This window comes from Ursus americanus, chromosome 32, assembly GCF_024610735.1.
Source record: "Ursus americanus isolate L20-20 chromosome 32, mUrsAme1.1.p, whole genome shotgun sequence".
NCBI classification, from domain to species: domain Eukaryota; kingdom Metazoa; phylum Chordata; class Mammalia; order Carnivora; family Ursidae; genus Ursus; species Ursus americanus.
In genome coordinates this window covers 34,110,294-34,132,565 of record NC_142158.1, presented here as the reverse complement: position 1 = coordinate 34,132,565, position 22,272 = coordinate 34,110,294, and the positions used below count along the sequence as shown (strand labels likewise).

Below are 22,272 nucleotides of genomic sequence, written 5' to 3'. Positions count from 1 at the left end.
ACAGCCACTGTCATGCCCCAGAAAGTGCGAGATCTGTGAGAGCTGTGGACCGCCTTGCCTTCTGAGTCAGACGAGTGTGTATTTGGTGGGAGGGTCATTCCTGGTGTCATCGGTCAGGCTCGGTGCAGTGGAGGTGGGACCAGGCTGTGGAAAGTTAGTCGTTTCTTTTTTTTAAAAGATTTTATTTATCAGAGAGAGAGAGAGAGAGAGAGCACAAGAGGGGGTAGGGGCAGAGGGAGGACCAGACCCCCGGCTGAGCAGGGAGCCTGATGTGGGGCTCAGTCCCGGGACTCCGGGATCATGACCTGAGCTGAAGGCAGAAGCATAACTGACTGAACCACTCAGGCGCCCCAAGTTAGTCGTTTTTCATGGGTCTCTGGTTGTTGCTTCAGGGTCTCAATTTCTTCTGAGTGCCTGCTCCACCCCCTTCCCTCAGCCTGCCCGTCTCCAGTGAAGCGTCGGCTCTTCCCTGGTCCTTCGGAGGGAAGCCTATCCTTAAGGTTCGTGTTCACCGCTTGGGCGACTGTGCCAGCCACATGGGCACGTCTTCCCCTTGGGATGAGAACTGAGAACTATCTTCCATCACAAATCTGGAAGGAATGGAAGAAGGGGTGACTGATGGAACTTGCAGGGGTTTTCCAGCATCCTTCTGGGGTCCCGCTCCGGGAAAGGTGGAAGACCCAAGGCTGGGGCCGGGGAGTAGGGACAGGCAGTTTTCAGAGCTGGGGGAAGCGTCGGACTGAGAGGGCTCTGCTCTAGTGGTTTGTGTCTCTTGAGCCTCCGTTTCCCCGTCCGTGTTTGAGTTTCTGGTCCTGCTTCATGCTCAGTGCTAGTACTTGGAGAAGGGCGCGGCGGGAGCCCCAGGGCTTGTCCTGGCCTCAGCGTCTGTCCGCACTTTGTTGTGGTATCTTCCACCATCCAGTGACTTCCTGTCTGCCCGCCTCTCTGGTGAGGAAGACCGGCCCTCCTGGGCAGGGCCTGTGCCTTGAGCATCGCTGGTTTGGCTCACAGCGTCCGCGCAGGTGGCCTGTGCTCAGCGCATACTTAACCAGTAGACCCGACTTTGAGCTGCCCAGTGCAAGGTCGTCCGTGTTTCTGGCCCCATCTTTTCCTTGGGTTAAACGAGGTTGGGTGGGTTCTGCACGGGGCGTGGGGCTGGTGCCTGGCCAGGTGTGGTTGTCATAGCGGGCAGGCACAGCTGCACTCTCGCCCCTCCAGAGAGGGGACTACCCCAGGGCCCCTAGGGGGGAGTGAGGGTGAAGCGGCCCTCTTCCCTTCTTGCCATCTTGTCTCGCTACTCCTCCTGGGAGGTGACAGCTGTGTCCTGGAAGCCCACTGTTGGGTCACTTGTGTGGCCCTCCGTGGCCCAGGACAGACAGCCGTCTTCAGCAGGCTGGAGGGTAAACAGACCTCCCTGGACAAGCCTCCCACATAGAGTGTTTTGTGGGAAACTGAGTTCTGCTGGGGGACAGGATGCAGCCACGTGTGGAGCTGGTTTTGCTCTCCGCCTGACCCCTGGGTGACTTGGAAATCTGGTACCACTTACCTTCCTGTCTTGGAGCCTTCCCTGGCCACACACAACGCACCGGGAGTCTGAAAGCAAGCCTACCCCAGCAGCACGAGGCGTTTAGAAACCCTAAGTTTGTAAGTGAGGCGCATTTCTAGGTTAGCCCCGTGTACCCGTCCACATCCATCAAGCCTTTGGATCCAGAACCTGAGAGTTGGTAGGGAGGCGATGTTATTCCCATTTTACAGGTGAAGAAATGAAGATCATGGCCTCTAGGGCGGTGGGGGGCGGGGATAGTAACCCTGTGCAGACCTGTGTGCTGACTGTTGCTGCAGTCTGCTGAGAAGACTGAGGGCTGCCCGGGGTGGGGGGTGGGGGGCTGAGGGGGTGAAGCAGACTTGAGAAAGACTTTTGCTTAAAATCACAGCCCTCCTGAAGGAGGGAACGAGTGAGCTGGGGTCCTGATACGTTCTGCTGCGTGGGTTTCGCAGTGGGGCTGTCTCACAGGCACGAGTCTGCTGCTGTGCCGTCCGGAGAGTTTCCGTTTCCTGTCACCCGGCCTGTCCCTGGTCCTGGGCCCCAGGTCCGGGCACGGGAGGCTTTTTCAGCCCCCACACCACCCCTCACCTCACCCAGCCTCTCTGCGCTAGGAGGGCCTGGCTGTACTTTTCCGTACCTTCAGCACAAAATGGCTCTCTGTTTCTTCACCCCAGTCACGTCCACGCCCCAGGCGGCTGGGGATGGGAGGTGGCCCCGGGGGGCCGTCCATCCCTGCCAGGCGGAAAAGGCTGAGACGGCTGTGCCTAGTCTGGCCCTGTGCTTTCATGACCTATGTGGGTAGGGGTGGCACTGGTTGCATATATCTGACTCTCATTCCTTTCCCACACTGTTTGGGGATCCTGTTCGTAACTCAACTCTGTGATCTCCACACGGGGCCTTGGTGGCCAGAGCCCCTCATGCAACTGGTGTGTGAAATCCGGGGAGGCTGCCCTTTAGGACACAGCTCCCCTTGCATCTGGCCCAGGGATTCTCACCGCCATTGGGCATTTTGGTCTTGACCCTTGTCTCTGATCGGGACCCCGTCTTCTGGTGGGATTTGATCTGGGCTTTGGGGGCAGTGGAGGCAGAAGCTGCTGCCCACCCCCTCCACCTCCCCACAACGGGGAGGTGTACCATCCACCCCAAAATGCCTGTGCCACTTCGCCGGTAGTTTCTGGTACAATTTATTCCAGGGAGGATGGAGGCCAGCTGTTGTTCGTCTCCAGCTGGAGACTGAACCAGAGGAAATGGGCTTGGAGTGCAGCCGGAGGGATTTAGGTTAGAGTGGGACAATAAGGATGGATTTTGTGACAGGTGGTTGGCCCTCAGGAGGATCCTGCAGGGGGCTTTGTGGAGGGGGGTGGGGTGGGATCATGCTCGCAGGCCAGGGGGCCAGGTTTGGGGGCTGGAGGGGGTGTAAGAAACAGGCAGGAGCGTTCCTACATAGTGGAGAAACTCAAGCTGCCCCCCCCAATGCAGAATTCCTGCCACCCACCCCCTGAGACCCCTCTGACCTTTTTTTTTTTAATTAGTGAAGGGGTTTACAGTTTAACCATGTAGTCATCTTAAACAAATTATAATAAATGGGTAAGCTTAATAATTCCTTATCATCAGAACCCCAGGCTTCAAGGGTGGGTGGTTACTTATTACCCAGAGCCGTCAGCCGTGGGTGAAGCGAGAGGGAAAGGAGGAAGGAGCAGGTGGAGGGGCTGCTCTCAAGGCCCCTGGATGCGGAGAAGTGTGCCGGTGGTCTGGTGTGCTCTGCGAGACGGGACAAGAGGTGGGCAGTGTCAGCCACAGCCCTTCTCTCAAGGGTGCAGGTATAACCAGGAGGCAGGAATGTGGCAGGTATCATCAGGACAGGTTTTGTATCATGGAGGCAAGAGTCCAGGGGTGCCAGTGGTGGGGAACCTTATCCTCAGGATCCCAGCAGGGGAGCCCAGGGCAGCAGGCAGCTGTGTCCAGAGGAACAGGGCTGGCAGCCACCAGAGCTCAAGAGAGCTTCGTGGAACAGAGCGTCCTGTCCCCTTGGTGGGGTAGCGGGAAAGCAGGGTCATGCACGGGAAGACCTGTGGCCCTCACCCTGTCATGCCTCCTGGGCTCCCACCCTTCCCCACCCACCTGCCTCCTTCCTCTAAAATCCTGATGGTTCCAAAGTCTGCAGGGCAGCTGACTCACCAGGGCTAGGACCTCCGGGAGCTTTGGCCTTGAAGACAGGTGGGGTGGGGTGATGCAGGGGAGAGGCAGTGGGGCAGAGAAACGCAGAGCCATCATCCCGGGCTGCCCGCACCTACCGGGACTGCCCACCTTATCCAGTGGAGCCAGAACCCACCCTAAGTACACCGGCACCCATCCTTGTGCCCTGGAAAGGGTGGTTGTAAAAGACATACGTCTTGGAGACTGGGTTACTCATTAATATTGAGTGCTTACTAGTGCCAGGTTCTGCTCTAGGGGTAAGAGATGAGTGAGATCTGCCTTCTGAGCTCACAGCCTATTGGGGGGAGATAAACAGTGGGCCAGATAACAGATACCTAGCAGAATGTAGCCATAAGTACTGTCTCAAGCCCTTGTCTTCTGGGTGGTGGTAGCCGGGAAGGAGGGCATTGCTGTTGACAGCTAGCCCGTCTCCCTTGTCCACAGCGCCAGAGGTCCCATTCAGCAGGTGCACACCCCCAGAGTGGAGGTGGCCTCCCCACCCCCCCTGTCCTTCCCACATTCACTTTTCTTCCTAGTACCTGTTTCGGGAGCACCCCTAGTATGTCCAACACCGAGCCGTGCATTGTTTCACGTAATCTGCATCCCAACCCAGCAAAGTCTTCGTACCTCTACTTGCCAGGTGACTGAGTGTGAAGCTCAGAGAAGGGAGAGGACATGCCCCAGGTGACCTGCTGGTGAATGGTAGAGCTTGGATTTGAATCCAGTCGTGTCTGCTTCAAAGCTCAGGCTTTGCTGCTCTGTCCCTGTGCTGGTCATGGAGGATCTCGAACATGATATTCATGATTTTGAAGTGGGTTGGCCATCCCAGTTTGTGTTGTCCAGGCCAGCATGCAGACCTGAGCCCTGGAGGATGGGAAGCAAGCTGGCAGGGGGGCCAGGGGAGGGGGCAGCCAGGCTGAGGGTGAACTAGATCTCCCTCCGGTCATCAGCCCTGGATGGGGAGATGGCAAGTCAGCAGTTCCTGTGACCTCCTTTGTGGCCTGCTTGAGGGCTGTTTTTAGAAGCCTCGCATGGATGGTGACTTCCCGTGTCTGCTCCTTCCACCCCGCTGCAAGGTCGGGGTAAATCCAAGAGGCATCCCGGGAGTTGGGGACAGGGAGTGTCAGCATACACTCATCCCAAATGATACCCAAAGTAGACCTGCGCAACCTTTTCATGGCTCTTCGCCACCTGTTACCTGTGCCTACCTGTCTGTTGTTCCCTTGTTGTTCCCTTCCCTGCTCCAGTTTGGTTGGCGTTTCTCAGCCCAGTCCTGGGATGGGTGGTGTATGGTCTGGTTGTTGGGTGGAAAGGGCCCTCAACGGAGAGTCAGAGGATTCTGGCTGGTTCTGCTCAGTGCTTTGTCATCACCGTGCTGTGTGACTTGTCCCATGTCACTAGCCCTCTCTGATCAATTTCCTCAGCTACAAAATGGAACTAGGACTATCCATTTTGCCTCCCTTTCCTACAGGGTCTTGGTCTTAAATGGCATTAGGGCTAGAAGAGTTCTAGGTGGGAGAGGTGCCTGATGATTGTGAGTTTGGGTGAGGAGGAGGCAGCTGCCATCTCAGCGCCCTACCTGGCTTCCTTGTTAGAGCCACTGAGGGGGGCTCAACAGAGGGGCTTGCTTGGGAAGGACAAGCCAGAAGCTGAACACAGTGCAGGGACCTCTCGCTCCCTAGTTCCTGCATCCTGGTGGGGGAGGAAGGGGACTGTTCTGCCCATCTGTTGGAGGGGTCCTGGCCCAACAGTTTTCTCTGCATCTGTCAAGGCAGAGAGATGTCAGACATTCCCAGGATTTGGATTCCGGGGACAGGGAAGGAGCCACGTCATGACCCCAGGCCCCAGGTCGCTGTGTCCCAGATAGGGAGCACAGGGGCCACAGTCACCCCGAGCAGGACAGTGGGTAGAGAAGCTGAGGTGGCCTAAGGACGTCCCTCTTGTCATTAGGTGTCCCGGGACATCCCACCTGCCCTGAGTCCTTGGAAGAGGAAGCAGGAGGTGGACTTTGAGCATACGGCTGTGGAGGGTCCTCTTGTGTGGGTGGGTGGATGGTCAGAGGAAACGCTTTCCTACTTCCATGGCCGGCTCTCAGGCGGCAGTGCTGTGGGACCCGAGCTGTGCCAGAGAGGTCCCCCACGCCTGCACACACAGGCATTTCCAGTCTTACGCATGGCTGAGCCCTCCAGGTGCCTGAGAACACTTGCTGACGTCCCATCCTGAGCTCAGACCCCACCAGCCCTTCAGTGTTTGCTTTAGCCAAACCTGCAGCCCTCCCAGGTCAGCCAGTCCCTGGGCTCAGCTCTCACGGGAGGGGCTCCCAGCTGCCGGGGGATTACCGTCCCAGGCAGAGAACAATGGGGGCAGGGTCACCTGCCTTGTTTTTATTGTCCCTCCTGAGTACAGACAGGGCTCCCGGGCCTGAGAAAGTCGGAAACCCAGAGATTTCTGCTGAAAATGTGCTCACCTCTGGCACAGGCTTGCCCCCATGAGCGTGAGATCTAGGAGTGCCTCTGCGCTCCGCAAAGGCTGCTGAGAGATGGCTCAGGAGGGTGTGTGAGGGGAAAGCCAACACTGGACTGGAGGACAGCCATGCTTCCAGGCCTGCTGCCCTGGCGCCGGGCTGGACTCGGGCCTTCCCCTAATAGGGAGGATGATTGGAGTCTAGGGCAGTGGCTTTGAAATTGGTTGTATATAATATTAGAGTCATCTGGGGCAGCTTTAAGCATCCTAGTTCCATGCCCCAGACCCTGAGGGTAGGATGCAGGCGGGAGGACTTTCCCACGCTCCTGCCAGATGATCTCCAGGTGCAGTCCAGGTGAGGCGGTAGGATAGTGACCCCTAAAGTGTGCATCGAGGATGGGGTGGCGGACCACTCGCCGCCTTGCCTAATGAGGTCGCGTGGGTTTCTGTAGGTGCGACCAACGCTGCAGAGGACTGTGTTTTGTACACGGCCCCACCCAAGACACCTGGGCTGAGGTAGGGCAGCCTGGACCAGTACTGGCCCATTACTTTAAGAACCAGAGAGGAGTGGACGCAGCGAGGCGCCTTCTCCATCCTTCAGTGGGATGTAGGGGCCACGAGGAAGGAGGTGTGATTGAAGAGCAGGGCTCTCTCCTGACAGGGGTGGCCTGACTTGCGGGGGGCTCAGGAGGAGCCGGAGAATGAAAATGGGTTTTCTCGAATGTGCTGTGGGCTTGGGGACTTGGGAAGTGCTGACCTGGGCTCCAAAGTCATGGTTCCGAGCAGAGGAAGATATGACTTGTACAGGCGGGGGGACCCCAGCAGTCCTAGGCCAGCCTCCTCATTTTACAGAGAAGGAGGCGGGCAGAGGTCAAGGGTTCCTGGAGAATCTGGGCAAGCGACTGGCAGAGCAGAGCTTAGCCTAGCATACCTCCAACAGTTTGTCTTTCTTTCTTCTAAAAACATAATTACTTCAGGTAGGCCCTGGAGCAAAGCTGAAAGCTGCAGATAAGCAAAAAAGAAGTTAACAAAAGTCCTGAGGTCTGGTCTCAACTGAGGCGCCGTGTGGCCCCGCCCCCTCGGTTTCCTGCAGCTGCCGCGGGCACCTGCCCCGTGCCGGGAGCCACAGGGCCTGGTGAGCCGGGCCTGCACCTGGCAGGGGTAGCAGGTGGCACCACCTGGCCCTTGCCTGTACCCTGCTCCTCAGGTGCGCCTGCCCTCCCAGCCACACCCTGGTCACCTGGGCTGAGGCGGGAGGTTGGTGAGAATGCTCAGGACAGGGAGGTGGCGGCTTGGAGCCGCACGCACACACCCATCACCGCTTTGCGCGAGGCAGTGAGGGGCCGCACATCAGAATCCCCGGTGGAGCCCAGGTCTGCTGCACAGAACACCAGCTGGGGGCGCAGGCCCTGTAGTCATTTAAACTCCTGGGTGGTTCCGTTGGGCAGCCTGGACTGAGAGCCACTGCCTTGAGGGCTGTGTGGGATCTCAGGTCCCTGAGCCTCAGTTTCCTCATCTAGTAACCAGCCCAGCAGCCCCTCCCCCGTCGCCAGTGAGGGAAAGCTAGAGAAGTCAGGTCCCTCTGAGCGGTGCAGAGGGAGAGAGGATGGAGATCATGGAGGGTTTAATTAACAGTCTTCAACTCTCTCACTGGTCTCAGGAATAATCATTAACAGGTGGTCACCTTCTGGCCAAAATACATTTGATTTGCCAGTAGTCCCAGAAAGGACCGTCTGACGGGGGACTGGCGCAGCGGCTGGACAGACTAGCCCCTGACACGCCCACTTCTGCTTCTCAAACTGCTCTAGGGAGTCCGCACACAGGCTCTGGGGTCCTCTTCCCCTCCTCCTTTTATTTGTTCATTAGTTCAGGTGTTAAAGGATTTGAAAAACACGGTTCTCAACAAGCGCAGACTGCAAATACTTGCTTGGAAAGTACCTGAGGTAGGCTTACTAACCTCCGCTTCCATCTGACCTGTTCGGAACACCCCCGTACAGGGCCTCGACCCCACTCGTGGCCCCCTGTTCTGAGGGGTTCTTCGTTAGACTAGACGGATGTACGGACAGACAGGAACATGCAGAGTGAGCCCAGCAGGGGCCAGGTGGTAGGTAGACATTGGGAAGCTGGGGGCAGTGGGGCGGGGAGCTGGGACTGGGGCTCAGACAGGCTCAGCCCCCCCTGGCAGGCATGGTGTCGGGGGACTTAGTGTGTGGCATTGTTTCCTTCCCGGCCTGCCTGCCTTGCTTGGCTGTTCGGGAAACTGGTCAGGGTGTCTGGGAGGCTCCGGGTGGCAGAGACCGGGAGAGATGGGCCTTCTTCCTCCAGAGAAAACGTTAACACACACCCTCGCCTCCAGCCCCTCCAGCTCCAACTGATCCCCTGTCCCCCTCTTAAGTTGTTTTGGTCCCCATCGATGTCGGAGAAGTCACCCTGTGCCCTGAAGGAGCAGATTGGTCAGACTGTGAAAGGACAGCTTTCACTCTTAGAACAGAAAGATGTGGGAAAAGGGGGCAGGTATGAGGAAGCTTGGGGACAGTGTCTCCTGTTCTCACCCAGGCCTGCCCTCCAGGTGCAGGGAAGTTAACCCCTCACTTTGATCTAGCCTTGGGGTCGCACAGTCTCAGGTCCTTGCAGGGTCTGGTTTCCTGACGGACACGTGTAAGGAGTCATAGCACTGGTTGCAGACCCGTTTGTTCAATGCTGACGATGACAGCCTGCGTTGATGTCCCGCATACTTTTTGTATGCTTGGCGTCGGTGTTATTCTTGGCAGATGGAGAAACTGAGGCTAATAGGCTACTTTATTTACCCAGAGACTTGGTGTTAGCATTTGGGAGCCCCCCTAGATTTACCGCCAGGTCAGTGCCATGGAGAGGGCATGAGAGCCGTCCACCTCCCTAGGTGCAGGGCTCCGGCTGGGCCGCACAGGGGCTTGCAAGCACTCACTGAGGAAGGTGCCGGGCTTCTTACTGAAGTGTCGCTACCAGGGGCGACTTACATTCCGTTTTCCGCTCTCTGCTCACCCGCTGCCCGCAGGACAGTTTGCGCAGGGGACTGCTTCCCCTTCCTGCAGAAAAGACGGTCCTTCAAGGCTCCCCAGGCACTCTCCCAGCCCCACTGCCACTTGCTTTGTTGCCTTGGCCTTGGCTGAGGGGGCATTTACCTGCCTCCCTCACCCCACCCCTTCCCCAGCCCTCTGCCACCCCCAGAGTCTAGCAACCACTCCCCCCGACCCCACCCTCAGTTCCACTTCAATGCGGGTGGTTTCCGTGGCCCCACCAGCCCCCACCCTTGCTGGGGTCTGACTCTGCTTCCCGCTCTCCTGCTGGATAAAGTCCTCCACCTTGTTGCTAATGTATTTAGGTAAAACCCAGCTGCAGAACAACGCTGGGAAAGGGTTGAAGGAAGGGGACTGGAGGATAAGTTAGTCTAGGCCAGAGAATATGCACTCACGTCAGTTCATTTCCTCACCCACCTACCAAGTATTTGTTGAGCACCTACTATGTGCCAGGCAGTGTTCTAGGCGCTGGGAATACAGCAGCAGCAAAGAAAACAGATCAAAAAGCCCCGCTCTTATGAAGCTTATGAATGTTCTAGGGAAGTCTGCATTCCTGCAGACGTTTCTCTCAATGGCTTGGGAGGTTGTGTTCTCAAGACCTGGCTCCACTCCTTGTGGCGAAGCCCCCCCTGCGTCCCCTGTCCCTGTCTGTAGGTGGCACACAGGGGTTGAAAGCCAGACGGCCCCAGTTCACTCCCCAGCTCCACCGCTGACCAGCTGTGTGACCTTGGGCACCCTACTTCATTAGCCTCTGTGCCTTATAGTCTTCATCTGTAATTGGGGGTCACGGCCCCCACGTTTTAGGGTTGTAAAGATTCAACGAGCTAAGTGATTTTAGGTGCTTGGTTGGTATCTGTCACTTCGGTGCTCAAAATCAGCTGCTCTTCAAATATCAACTGTTCTGATCTATGAAATAAGTCTTAATAAGCGGTGCCCCGCCCACCTCACAAGGGGGCGCCAGGAGGGCCAGGTGAGTGGAATGATAAAGGTCCTTTCTGTCTTACCAAGCACCCTGCCAGTGTGTGGACCTCAGGGTGAAATGCAGCCAGGGATGGGTAAAGGCCACTCGGCTTGCATGCCCCCCACTGCCTGCGGGTCCAGGGGAGGCTGGCATCAAGGAGGCTCCTTATGGCTGCATTCCGCATGGCGGAACAAGCTCTGTGGTCCATACCTGATGTCTGTCTGAGAGCCGGAGACCAGATGGGGAGTAGCTCCCTGGGTGCCTGATAGCTGCCATCCCCAGCCAGGCTGCCATCCCGACTCCAGTGCCCTGTCTTGTCCCTGCACACCTGGGTGGATGAGGGGAGAGGCCTGACCTCAGCCCCACCTGCCCGGGTCTGAAGGTAGGCATTGTGTCCCAAGGCCCAGGACTGCCCACTTATCAGGATGAGTCTCTCCAGGAAGGGGAGGCCTGGCAGCTGCCTCTGCCTGGGAAACCCCCGATCCCCGGGGGATGCAGAGCTGTCCGGGAACCCTATTTCGCGGACAGTGAGAGCCCAGGAGGGTGGGGTCAGGGCAGCCGGTTGCCTGAAGCCAAGGCAAGGGCATGTTGCCTCCCTGGAGGCCTGGCTAGAAATGCTGAGCTCAGGTCAGAGTGGATGGACTGGTTTTAGGGCACTGTTTTTTCAGCTGGTGCAAAGGGGTGGAAGTATGTACTGGCCTCCTTCCTGTGGCCTTTGTGGGAAGGGGTGGGGGGAGGATAACCGTGTCTAGTCAGGGCTCTCCTGGCTTTGCTTTGAGCATTCTGACCTTAGGCTACTTACTTAACCTCTCTAAGCCTTACATTTTCATTTGTAAAATGGAAAAAATTACGGTATCTTCCCAGCAGGATTCTGTCCTCATTAAATGAGCCACAGGCAGTAAAGTGTTAGCACAGCACTTGGTGCATAGAAAGCCCTCAATAAATCACAGCTGCTTTATCATGAGGCCGACCCAGGCGGGAGCTCTGCTCCTTCCCCAGACAAGAGCTGGGCCCGGGCTGTGTGCAGTATCCCCATCTCCCATCACTCTCCTGGGTTATGTGGAAAATGAAAATATTGTCTTGTGGGAATTTGGGAGCCAAGTTAAAGAATCCTGTGAGTGAACAGGGGCCGCCTCCTCCTGCGAGAGCTATTTCCCTAACCCGGGGGACAGGACGCCGTGTCTAACGGGGTGTCAGCCTGGCTCTCCCATGCCACTCTCTGTAACCCAGGGATGACCTCAGTCCTGGGGCAGGCCCTGTGTTCTGGGAGACCTTCCCCTGCACCCTGTGGGACCCTGGCCGTAACCATTGAGCTGTCCCTGCCAAAGCTGCAGCTACACATGGTGGGAACAGGGAGCAGGCCCCCAAGTCCACATCGGGACTTCTGCCCCCGCCCCCCCAGGCTCCCTTTTCCTCACCTGTCGAGTAACACCTGGCAGGATCGCAGGAAGAGCCAATTAGGTAATATGTGTATATACACCCCAGCAAGGGGTGTCCGCCATTCAGCAGCACAAAAATCCTACTTCACGCCCCAGCATTGGGATGGAGCCAAGCTGATTCCCAGGCCAGCTGCTTGGTGCTCTTGGGCAGAGAGGAGGCAACAGCAAGGGGTGCTAGGGGTACCCAGGGGGCAGCTAGAGCAGTGAAGGGAGGTGGGGGGAGCCCTGCGGACTTAAAACCAGACAGTCCGGAATCTAGCCCAGTTCTGCCACTTGACCTCTCTCAGCCTGTTTTGTGACCTGCCCAGTGGGCAGGACTGCCCTGGGGTTGCTGTAAGGGCTGGTGGTGCTTCTAGCTCTGGGGACACTGGGACCCTTCAGAGTGCCCCTCTCTGGATGACCGTGCAGGGATAATGGAGGTCCTGGGGAAAGTGCCTGGGACTGCGGCTCCCCTGTAACGCAGGGCCGGACGCTGAGGCTGCACGCTGTGCCCCAAAGGGCATAGCATTGGCAGGGGGAAAGGCAGGAAACCCAGCTTGTCTCCCTCAGAGCTCCCAACCATAACGCCCTCTTTGGTTACCCCGTTTGCCACTCTTCTGTCGGGTGTCTCCTTAGCACTTACTAACTGATTCCCAAGTCGCGGATTGCCTTTGGGAAGCCGGTGTTTCTCAGCGGGAGCATTGTCGGCATCGTGGGTTGGGCGGTCCTGTGTGTCGTGGGGCATCCAGCCCCATTACCTGGCATAGATGGGTGGGAGGACAGAGATGTTGTCTCCTCACGGGACCTCCACGGTGCCTGCCGCAGCATCGGACACAGACACTGCTCCCCGCTCGGCATTTCCAGACACTCTCAGAGGGTGCTGCCCCCCACCCGGCTGAGCTTCGCTGGTTCTGGTCACCCCTGGACATCCCTGCTGTGCTGTGGTCACCCTTGCTCTAAACACTTCCTACTACCGGAAGTGGATGACTGCCCAGAGCAGTGCATTCTCAGGTCGCTCGTTACCCAAAAATGCCAGCCCTGTTCCCTCTCAGTTAGCAGGTCCTGTGAGGCCCGACACCCAGAGTGGCGCAGAGGTCACCGTGTGCGGCCCAGCCCTGAAGAGATAAGGTGTTGACGCTGCCCGAGATTTTATTTACTTTTCTAGTGTTTGCTAGTTTGTGGTCAGGTGAAACCCAAGGACTTCTCCTGTCGATCCTGGGCTGGTCTTTTCTAACCCAAAGTGTATGACATGAAAATAGTAAAAGGTAATCCTGTCCTGTTAGTGCGGGCCCATCTTCCCCAGGAGAGGTGATTCTGAGTTCCAGACTGCCATTGGCTCTCTCCCCATCCCAGCCCCGTCCCCAGCTTTACATCCTTTGCAGAGTAGACGGGTCGGCCCTCTACGTATCTTTTCTGTGTTGTTGATTAAAATATGGCAGAGGCCAGGCCTTTAGCATGATCGTGGACACCCTCAGGCCAGGCTGATAAAGATCAGTACTTCTTGGTGGTTTATCTGCTTTGAAAGGGGCCCAAATTAATCCCAGCTCCGCCCTACATTTCTCTGTCTTGTCCACATGAAATATCTGCAAGCCCATCTGTTCAGCTGCCTCGATGACATCTAGGTTTACTGCATTCCACCCAACTTCAAGGGTTTGCAACCCCTTCGAAGCGGGAGATGCACTTAGCTGAGCGTGACTGGTTCTTGACGGACCTGCGCTCGCTCCTAGTGCCCACCAGTTTCTCTTTGGAATGCGCCGAACATTCTGCCGTCCCCATTTAGACGTCTGCGAGGGCTCTGGTTTGAGTTTCGAGATTCCACCCCCTTCATCTGTGTGAGAAGAGGGACAGCGCTCGTGTTCCCGAGACTCCACAGAGATGACCAGACTCGGTGCCCCAAACGCATGGTCCCCTGCTCAGTGCTGAGGCCTCCCCTTACACGCTCTTTTTGTCTGTCGGCTGAGCTCCACGGCACTTCTCGCCCTCCGCTCTGCAGCGGGCCGCTGAGATGATGAAGGGCCAAAGGGAGCCGCCGTCTGTTTCACATTAAGACATGGGACCCTGCTCCTTCTCGTTCTCCTGCTTTGGGCATAGGTTTAATTTTTTAGAAAACCTTTCAGATGGACCTGGAGGCGCCTTGGGGTGTAGATGTGCTGGTGCTCTCCCATGGAAATGGCCTGGCCAGCTAGACAGCCGGCTGTCTGAGAGGAGGGCTTCAGGCCGCCCGCCGCCCCTCGGCGACGCCGCTCCCTGGCTTGCAGAGAGATGTGCTGGAAACGCCGCGAGGAGGCAGGGCAGCGGGTGGTGTGGTTTGATGGCCTGTCAGATGAGCATGTCATCATGGAAAATTCTTTATGAAATCTGCAGATCCGTTTCCACGGGCCCGCTGCTGCGGCTGCTGCAGACTGCTCCTTCCTTCAGAACAACCCCAGCCCCTCCCTTGTTTCCCACTGAACTTCAGTCACGCCGCGCTGGCTTAGAACTGCGGCCTTTCCGTCTCCCTCTTGCTTCCATTCCTCGCCCTTCTGTTCTCCCTCAGGCCCAGGCTTGAGTTTTGTAGAGAATCCCGCTGAGTTTCCGGGTGTCTGGATTGGGTGGCCCACCCTGGGGTCTCCTCGGGGGCAGAACTGGAACTCCTGGTTTACATCCTGGGCCCTGTTTGTGAGCCTTCTGCTGGGGTCCACACCCTGCCGTCTGTAGGCTGGGGGAACAGTGGCAGGACTGACGGATGGGGAGGTCAGAGGCTGTTCTCGGCAGGTTGAAGCAGGTTTGGCCGCTGTTAAAGTTCCTGGAATAGATAAGGCTTCTTCTGGGGCCACCAGTTGACCTCCCTAGGTGGCCTCTCACCTGCGGCCCCCAGGCCACTGGGAGCCCTGTGGGGACTGAGCGCATGACTTTGAGTCACCCTGAAATGTACACCACACCTCTGGTGATCTGTGCTGGCCTAGACCTTGAAATTGCTCAGCCCAGGGCAGAGAGACAGATCCAGAGAAGAGAGGGAAGGAGGAGCTTGTAGGGGAAGAGTATGATAGAGTCCCAAGCATGGGGAAAAGGAAGCCAGCTGATTCGTATGCCCAGATGACAGATCCAGGAGGGCAATGAGCTGGGGCGAGGTGTGGCTGGGGGTCCCTCCCAGGTCTGTCCTGCAGTAGAAGACTTCTCTGTGGAGGACTGTGTAGGGCACAGGCATCCAATGTTTCTGAATCACACGTGCCTTCTTTCTGGCAGAACAGTCTAGTACAGTGGTTCTCAAAGTGTGTCTCTGGCCCAGTAGCGCAGCAGCTGGAAACTCATTAGAAATGCAAATTCTCTGACCCCTTGCCAGACCTGCTGCCTCAGACTCTGGAGGTGGGGCCCAGCAGTCTGTATTTACCAAGCTCTCCAGGGGATGCCGGTGCATGCTAGTCAGTGTGAGAAGCACTGGCTCAATGAGAGAACCGACTTTAAAGGCAGAGTGCCTGAGTTCACATTCTTACCAGCTGTGTGACCTTGGGCAAATCACTTAACCTCTCTGATCCTCCAGAAAATGTTTCATCATCTATAAATTGGAGACAGTAACTGCCACCTTGTTATTGTGATGATTAAATAACAGTGCTCATATGCAGTTGCACACGCTGCTGTCACTTCGAAATCATCTGTGTCACTTTGTGTCTCTCGTTCTAGGTAGTGTCTGATGCTGCAGGACAGGGCGTGGCCATTACCGGGAATCAAACCTTCAACAACTGGAACTGGCCCAATGCAATGATTTTTGCAGCCACGGTCATCACTACAATCGGTAAGTCTTCTGGGACCTTCAGAATACCCACGTCCGTGCCCTCGCTGCACGGAACCTTATAAGAGTCCAGCTCTGGTCTCATGGCCTTCAATTGCGTTGCATTCTTTTAACACTTTCCTGGGGGTTTAGTAAGTCCTTGGTGACTGGCCACACTTAGGAGACTTTTCCAGGAGTCCTCACCTGGGCTCCTGGAGCAGAAACGACACAACCCGATAGCCTGAGCCATGCAGGAGGTCAGACAGGTTGTGCACTGCACCAACCCAGCCCATGCTTACTCACCGGGCTGGGTGTCTCTTCTGTTATCGATGGCTGCATGACCAACCACCCCAGAACTTAATGGCTTAAAGCACAACTTATTATTATCTTCCGCTGTTCTGTGGATTGGCTGGGTTCAGCCGGTTGGTTCTTGCTGGAGGTTGGTAATGGCGGTGGCAGTCCTGTGTCTGTGGCTGGAGTCAGCCAAAAAGCACTATTGGCTAGACATCTGGGATGGCTTCTTCCATCACACATTTGATAGTGGACTCTGGCTGTTGGCTGAGAGCACGGCTGGGGATGAAAACGCAGTGACTCAGGCAGCTGGCAGTATGGCAGCTGGATTCCAAGGGGGAGAATCCCCAAAGTGAGCATTTCAGGCCATCCCAGGGAGAAGCAACAGGGCTTCTTAGACTTAGCCTGTCCAGCACCACTTGCGTTGCATTTGCTGGCCAAGCTGGCCATGGCAGCCCAGCTTCCGACGGAACAGATTAGACGGGGGCCGACGTGGCAGCAGCACACTCGCACAGGAAGGGAAGGGATTAAGAATGGCCGTCTTTAGAGACCACCTCCCAGGGTACCTCTGGCGTGTCTCCTCAGAGAATGCTGTTTGTAATTTGCACAGTGGTGCCGTATAGACTAGTGGAAGGCTTGCAGTGATGAAGGCTTTGTCCAGCAGGGAGCTCCCAGTCTGATGGAGGAGACATAGCCCATGCCGTCCTGCTTGCTTTATAAATGATCATGACCATAGTGTAGTGAAGTGAAATTTCATTTCTTAAGGACTGATACTAGATCCATATCAAGGGATCGTCGAGAATGTGGTTGTGTGGTTGTGGGTATAGGTGGGGGTGCGTAGTGGAGGCGGGGGCCCATGCTGCGTCTGGGTCCATCACCTCCGCTGTGGCTCTCTGTGCCCCACTCTCTTCTTCTTCCTCAGGCTATGGCAATGTGGCTCCCAAGACCCCTGCCGGGCGCCTCTTCTGTGTCTTCTATGGTCTCTTTGGGGTGCCGCTCTGCCTGACGTGGATCAGTGCCCTGGGCAAGTTCTTCGGGGGACGTGCCAAGAGGCTGGGCCAGTTCCTCACCAAGAGAGGCGTGAGCCTGGTATGTCCCCAAATCCTAGGTGCTGGGCAGTGCTGGGGGGACCGTGGCAGGTGATGGGAGGATGGGAAAGATCCGAGAATGGACAAAGGTGCTAGAGCAGGTGACGAGAGGGCAGTTTTGGGGCCCCCTGGCCCCTGGGTGAGGCTGGGAATGGTGCTCCTCGCCCTTTCCTGGGTCGTGAGCCTCTTCCCAGGCGTGGTGCCAGCTAGCCTCCCACCTGGCGGCCTCCCCGGCCTTCCGGGTGCCCCTGCTGAGTTTCCCCAGTCTCTGCCACGGGTCTGACTTGGTCTCCCCACCTGCCCCCTCATCAGCGGCAGGCACAGATCACATGCACAGCCATCTTCATTGTATGGGGCGTCCTGGTCCACCTGGTGATCCCGCCCTTCGTGTTCATGGTGACCGAGGAGTGGGACTACATCGAGGGCCTCTACTACTCCTTCATCACCATCTCCACCATCGGCTTTGGCGACTTTGTGGCTGGTGAGTCCTGCCCTTCTCCCCGTGCCTCTGCCTCTCTGCCTTCTCTTTCTCTGCTTCTCCACCTGCAATTCAGCTGACCTTTACTGGGGTCCCAGCAGGTGCTCAGTGTCCTGGGCAGCAACCCCCCCCAACCCCCCGCCCCGCCAAAGGGGTCCTCTTCTGTTTCCCTTTCTTTCTTGGGTCATAGCTTTTCCTGCTTGGCCTAGGCCTAGGTTCACTAAGGGCTGGGGGTAGGTCCTTCCCCACTACAGGGTTTGAGCCTATTACCCAGAAAGCCCCAGCTAAGCTAGGGGCCCCCTTCCTGTCACAGAGATGCCTGCCTTGCATCCCGTCACACGAGTGGAGGGAGCTGTTCTAGAGGCTTGGCTCACAGGCCCGAAACTTTCCTCTTGCCACAGGCAGTTTAGAGACAAGAGACGCCTTCTCCTAAGCTGCCCCACCCTCCGGGGCGGGATAGTCCCTCCCACTCCTCCCTTACTTAATCCAGGCAGGTGATAAAATTCTTTGGCCCCAGCCTCTCGGAGACCTGTGCCTGTGGCCTGCACTGCATCTTGGCCCTTCATCTTCTTGACTCCTGTTTGGCTGCACTGACCCCACGTTTGTTCCCTCAGTGCCTGTTGCCCTGCCCAGCCGACCCCAACCTTTGCTCCAGGGGCCTCTGGTCTCCTCCCTCCCCCTTCCTAGGGGGCAGGAGCTGGTCACTACCCTTCTGCCTCATTGTAAGGGGAGACTCCAAACGCTAGGAGGGGCGGCTGAGTGGTGGGGGGAACAGGAAAGAGGCCCGAACACTCTCCCGACCTCAGCAGATCAGGGCCTGCTGTCTTAGGAGATAAATTTAGATGGAGGCACAGCTCTGCCATTGTCTAAGGGACCCTGAGCAGGCAACGAGGAGCCTTTGTACTGGGCAGGTGGGGTATATTTAGCCACACTTTCTCAGCTCCAGCAAGACCTCAGACTTCTCCCTCAGTTTCCTCATCTGCAAGATTGGCTTAAAAAGAATAGCACCTACCTAACAGGGGGCAGAAGATCAAATCAGTGCTGAGGGTAGGGTCCAGCTATGTTAGCATGCACTGCGCTTGTCTTCCCACCCTGCCTGTGCCCAACAGCCCCGGGCATCCCTCAAAGACACCTCTTGACTCCAGCGGCAAACACAGCACCTGTCTTCAGGGACCTCTAAGTTGATGAGAGTGGTAGAGTCTGCGCTGTGGGAGCCCCACTCTGGAAGAAGCCCCCTTCCCCTAGTCCCTTTTCCAGATTGCTCCCAGTTGGAAGGTGGGGTGGGGGCAGGATGTATAATCAGACCAATGTGCCTAGAAATGTAAAGTTAAGCTAGAAATCTCATGATGCTGGAGTGTAGGAGATCAGTCAGAGCTGTGCAGGGTGACCCTGGAGGACTCCCTGGAGCAGGTGTCAGGAGCCTGGCCTCAGAGGAGGAAGATATGGAGTGGCAGAGCCCTCTAGACCATGGGAAGGGCCAGTCTGAAGAACGCAGAAACAGGAAGTCAGGGGGCAGCCAGACCCCACTGAAGGCGAATCAAGGCTTTCGAGAACAGTTTCTGCTGGGACCACTGTGCACAATCCTCTTGGCCCAACCACCAGCCCCATTCACGTTAAACCAGTGAGTCCATCCCCAGCAGTGAAGATGCCAGCCACTCGCTCACTTAATTTCCAACCTGGTTTTAACTGTAACATATGCCCCCCACAGTGCCCAGAACCGCTTGATGCGGTACGGTGCGCCATCGAAAGGCAGACATTCGCGAACTCTTTCCTGACCTGGGTGTTGGCTGCATTAACAGCCTCCCCACTGCTTGGCCCTGGAACCCACCTTACCCCAGGGAACTGCTCTCCTGACTTCTGACAGTTGAGGACACTGAGGCTCAGGCAGGTTGGGGACTAAGATAGGGATGTGAATGACTGGACCATCAGGATGGTAGAACAGTCTGTTTTCTAGTCCTTTCTCTCACTGTGCATCCCATTCTATGTCCTGACACTGTGCCTGCTCTCAGAGACCACGGCTGTGGCTTTGACATGCATCCAGGTCCCTGCTGACCCCCTTCTGACCCTCGGGGCTTCCTGTCCCGTCTGCAGGTGTGAACCCCAGCGCCAACTACCACGCCCTGTACCGCTACTTTGTGGAGCTCTGGATCTACCTGGGGCTGGCCTGGCTGTCCCTCTTTGTCAACTGGAAGGTGAGCATGTTTGTGGAGGTCCACAAGGCCATCAAGAAGCGGCGGCGGCGGCGGAAGGAGTCCTTTGAGAGCACCCCACACTCCAAAAAGGCTCTGCAGATGACTGGGAGTACGGCGTCCAAGGATGTCAACATCTTCAGCTTCCTGTCCAAGAAGGAGGAGACCTACAATGACCTCATCAAGCAGATCGGGAAGAAGGCAATGAAGACGAGCGGGGCTGGGGAGAGGGTCCCAGCAGCGGGACTGGGGCCTCAGGGGGGTGGGCTGCCAGCCCTCCCCTCTTCCCTGTCTCCCCTGGTGGTTTACTCCAAGCACCGGGTGCCCAGCTTGGAAGAGGTATCTCAGACGCTAAGGAGCAAAGGCCACGTATCGCAGCCCCCCAGTGAGGAGGCCGGGGCGGGGCCCCCCAAGGAAGGCTCTCCGACCCCTGAGGTGTTCATTAACCAGCTGGACCGAATCAGCGAGGAGGGTGAGCCATGGGATGCCCAGGACTACCACCCACTCATCTTCCAGAACGTCAGCATCACCTTTGCAAACGAGGAGGCCGGCCTCTCAGACGAAGAGACATCCAAGTCCTCCATCGAGGACAACCTGGCTGGGGAGGAGAGGCCCCAGGAGAGGGCCGAAGCCGAGGCGCCCCTGAACCTGGGCGAGTTCCCCTCGTCGGACGAGTCCACTTTCACCAGCACCGAGTCTGAGCTCTCCGTGCCTTACGAACAGCTTATGAACGAGTACGGTCAGTCGGACTGCCCCAGAGGCACGTGAGGCAGGGCCGGCTCCCCACCCCACTTCTGATGGCTTCTGTTCCCCTCATCCTGGGGCATCCTACTACGGCGGAGACCTCTGCCCTCTGGTGGGGGGCAGCCCCGGAACTGGGAGTGGGGGGCCAGGGGCCTTCCTCACCTTCCATCCCCTCCGGCTAGATGCTACTGGTCAAACTCGGCGTGCGCCCAGGACCGGGCCTCTGTTCTCTGGCTGAATGGGCACCCTGGCAGCGGGGGGCGTCTGGCCTGAGCATGGCTGATGTATTTGATGGTTCAGAGACGTGTGTGGGCTGGCAGGTGACCCTCTGGGAGGCCTGCACCTGCATGGGTCTTCAGATGTCCTTCGGTTGAGCATGTGACACGGTTCTCTTAGGCTCGAGGCCCCAGCCGTTTGAGTTCACAGTATTAATGAGCTCCTGTGTGCCCAGCACGGAGCCAGCTATTTCGGAAAGAGAGGGAGGGGTGCACTGTGAGCCCTGGGTCCTGCCTTTGCAGGGGTACAGCAATGGTGTGGCGGTGCTGAGCACTTCAGCTCCTGAGCAAACAGCAGGGTGCTGCGTGGGGCGTGTGTATACACATCCCCCAGTCCCACCTTGTCTTCCTGACTATCAGGCCCTACTGCAAAGCTCAGTAGGGAAGAGGCGCCCAGGGGAAGGGAAAGAGGAGATCCCAGGTAGACGCTGAAACACTCCTAAGACACAGGACCCCGAGCAAGCTCTGAGTTGGCCCAGGGTACTACTCCTGGTTTTGCTCAGACCAAGGAACCCGGAGCCCAGTTTCCTGAATCACCCTTAGGCCAAGTGATGGCAGACTCAGGCTTCCTCCCTCCCTGGGAATGCTGCGAAAAGAGAGGGCAGCAGTAGCCAAGGAGCTGCAGGGCTAAGCTCGGGTCTGCTCCTTCTGTCCCCAGCCTCCCCTGTGCCCAGAACAAGGACCTCATGGCTCCCTGGCCCTCCTGGCCCCCATGGTGGGGGAGGCTGAGTCGCTCTTGGCTTACACGTGGGAAGGGCCAAAGATGTGAATCCGCTCCCCCGCTCCCGAAGCCACGGTTTGTCATTTGTGTGTGCGCGTGTGTATGTGTTTAAGAAAAGACTGGGGACCAGGGGAGCAAAAGATAATGTGAAACTGTACACAGACTATTTCTGGTGAGGGGCCGGCAGAGTTCTCGGGTTCTCTGCGATGCGCACCCCAGGGCCGGCCCTCTCTGCCCCGTATGTTTTGTTATTTTTTAAATAAACTGCTGTTTTGATGTACCTGGCATCTGTTGTTGGCTTCCGAGCCAGAGGGGAGAGGAGTCGAGCAGGCTCCCAAGATTGGGATGTTACATGTTCGCCCTCCTGCCCCCAACTCGGCTGGGCCTTTCTTGGTGAGCTCAGCCAAAGTCATGCTGTCGAAGCCCCCACGCGGAGTGGGGGGAAGGCACTGAGAAGCAAGTGAGTACGGTCGGGGAGAGGCATCCCTCGCAGGTGACTGGCGCTGGCCAGGAGGCAGGTGATCACCCTTGACCCCAACACCCTCTATGCCTCTCAGTCCCCTCCCCAGTACTGTGGGGCCGGACCCCACCCACCCCCCAACATGTGAAGACGGTGATGGGCTTGTGTGTCCACACCGGCATTCATCCTGTGACCCAGGGCTGTGCTGGCTGGGCTGCTGGGTGAGAAGGAGCGGCCTTCTGTTTTTCTGTGAATGTTTCAATGAGTTCATCCTCGTTTCCTTGCCCCACCTTGCTGGCGTGTTGCTGGCTGTCCTGGACTCACACACTATATGTACATACTGGCAATGATGTCAAATGTAATTTATTTTAACATTTTTACAATAAAGCCTTAAAGATGGACAGGCCAGCCTGGCGTGCGCTGTGTGGGGGCAGTCTGGTGGGAGGATTGGGGGCGGGGAGAACGGACGACAGTGTGAGGGTCACGGTGAGGTTTGGGGTGGTCCAGGAGGGAAAGGAAAGAAAAAAAAAGGAGGTGGGGGAGGGGCCAGCTAGTTAAGATGAGGTGGTCAGGACGGGCTTCTTGGAGGAGGTGACAGTTAACGGGTCTGAATGCAGCTGGGTAGGAGCCTTGCAGAA

General features: G+C 57.2%; 1 protein-coding gene across 4 annotated transcripts in view; it reads left to right on the top strand.

Annotated features, from left to right (window-relative positions):
* The window catches only part of KCNK5 (potassium two pore domain channel subfamily K member 5), a 38,021-nt gene extending 15,986 nt beyond the window's left edge, over positions 1–22,035 (top strand). For 2 of the 4 annotated variants that reach the window (XM_045786305.2, XM_045786306.2), the window contains exons 2-5: positions 15,301–15,412; positions 16,602–16,768; positions 17,080–17,248; positions 19,337–22,035. In XM_045786305.2, coding sequence (XP_045642261.2) covers positions 15,301–15,412; positions 16,602–16,768; positions 17,080–17,248; positions 19,337–20,202 — 1,314 coding nt within the window. In that variant the 3' untranslated portion in view covers positions 20,203–22,035. The other 2 variants (XM_045786308.2, XM_045786307.2) reach the window with 2 other exon arrangements.
* Positions 22,036–22,272: the final 237 nt, after the last annotated feature.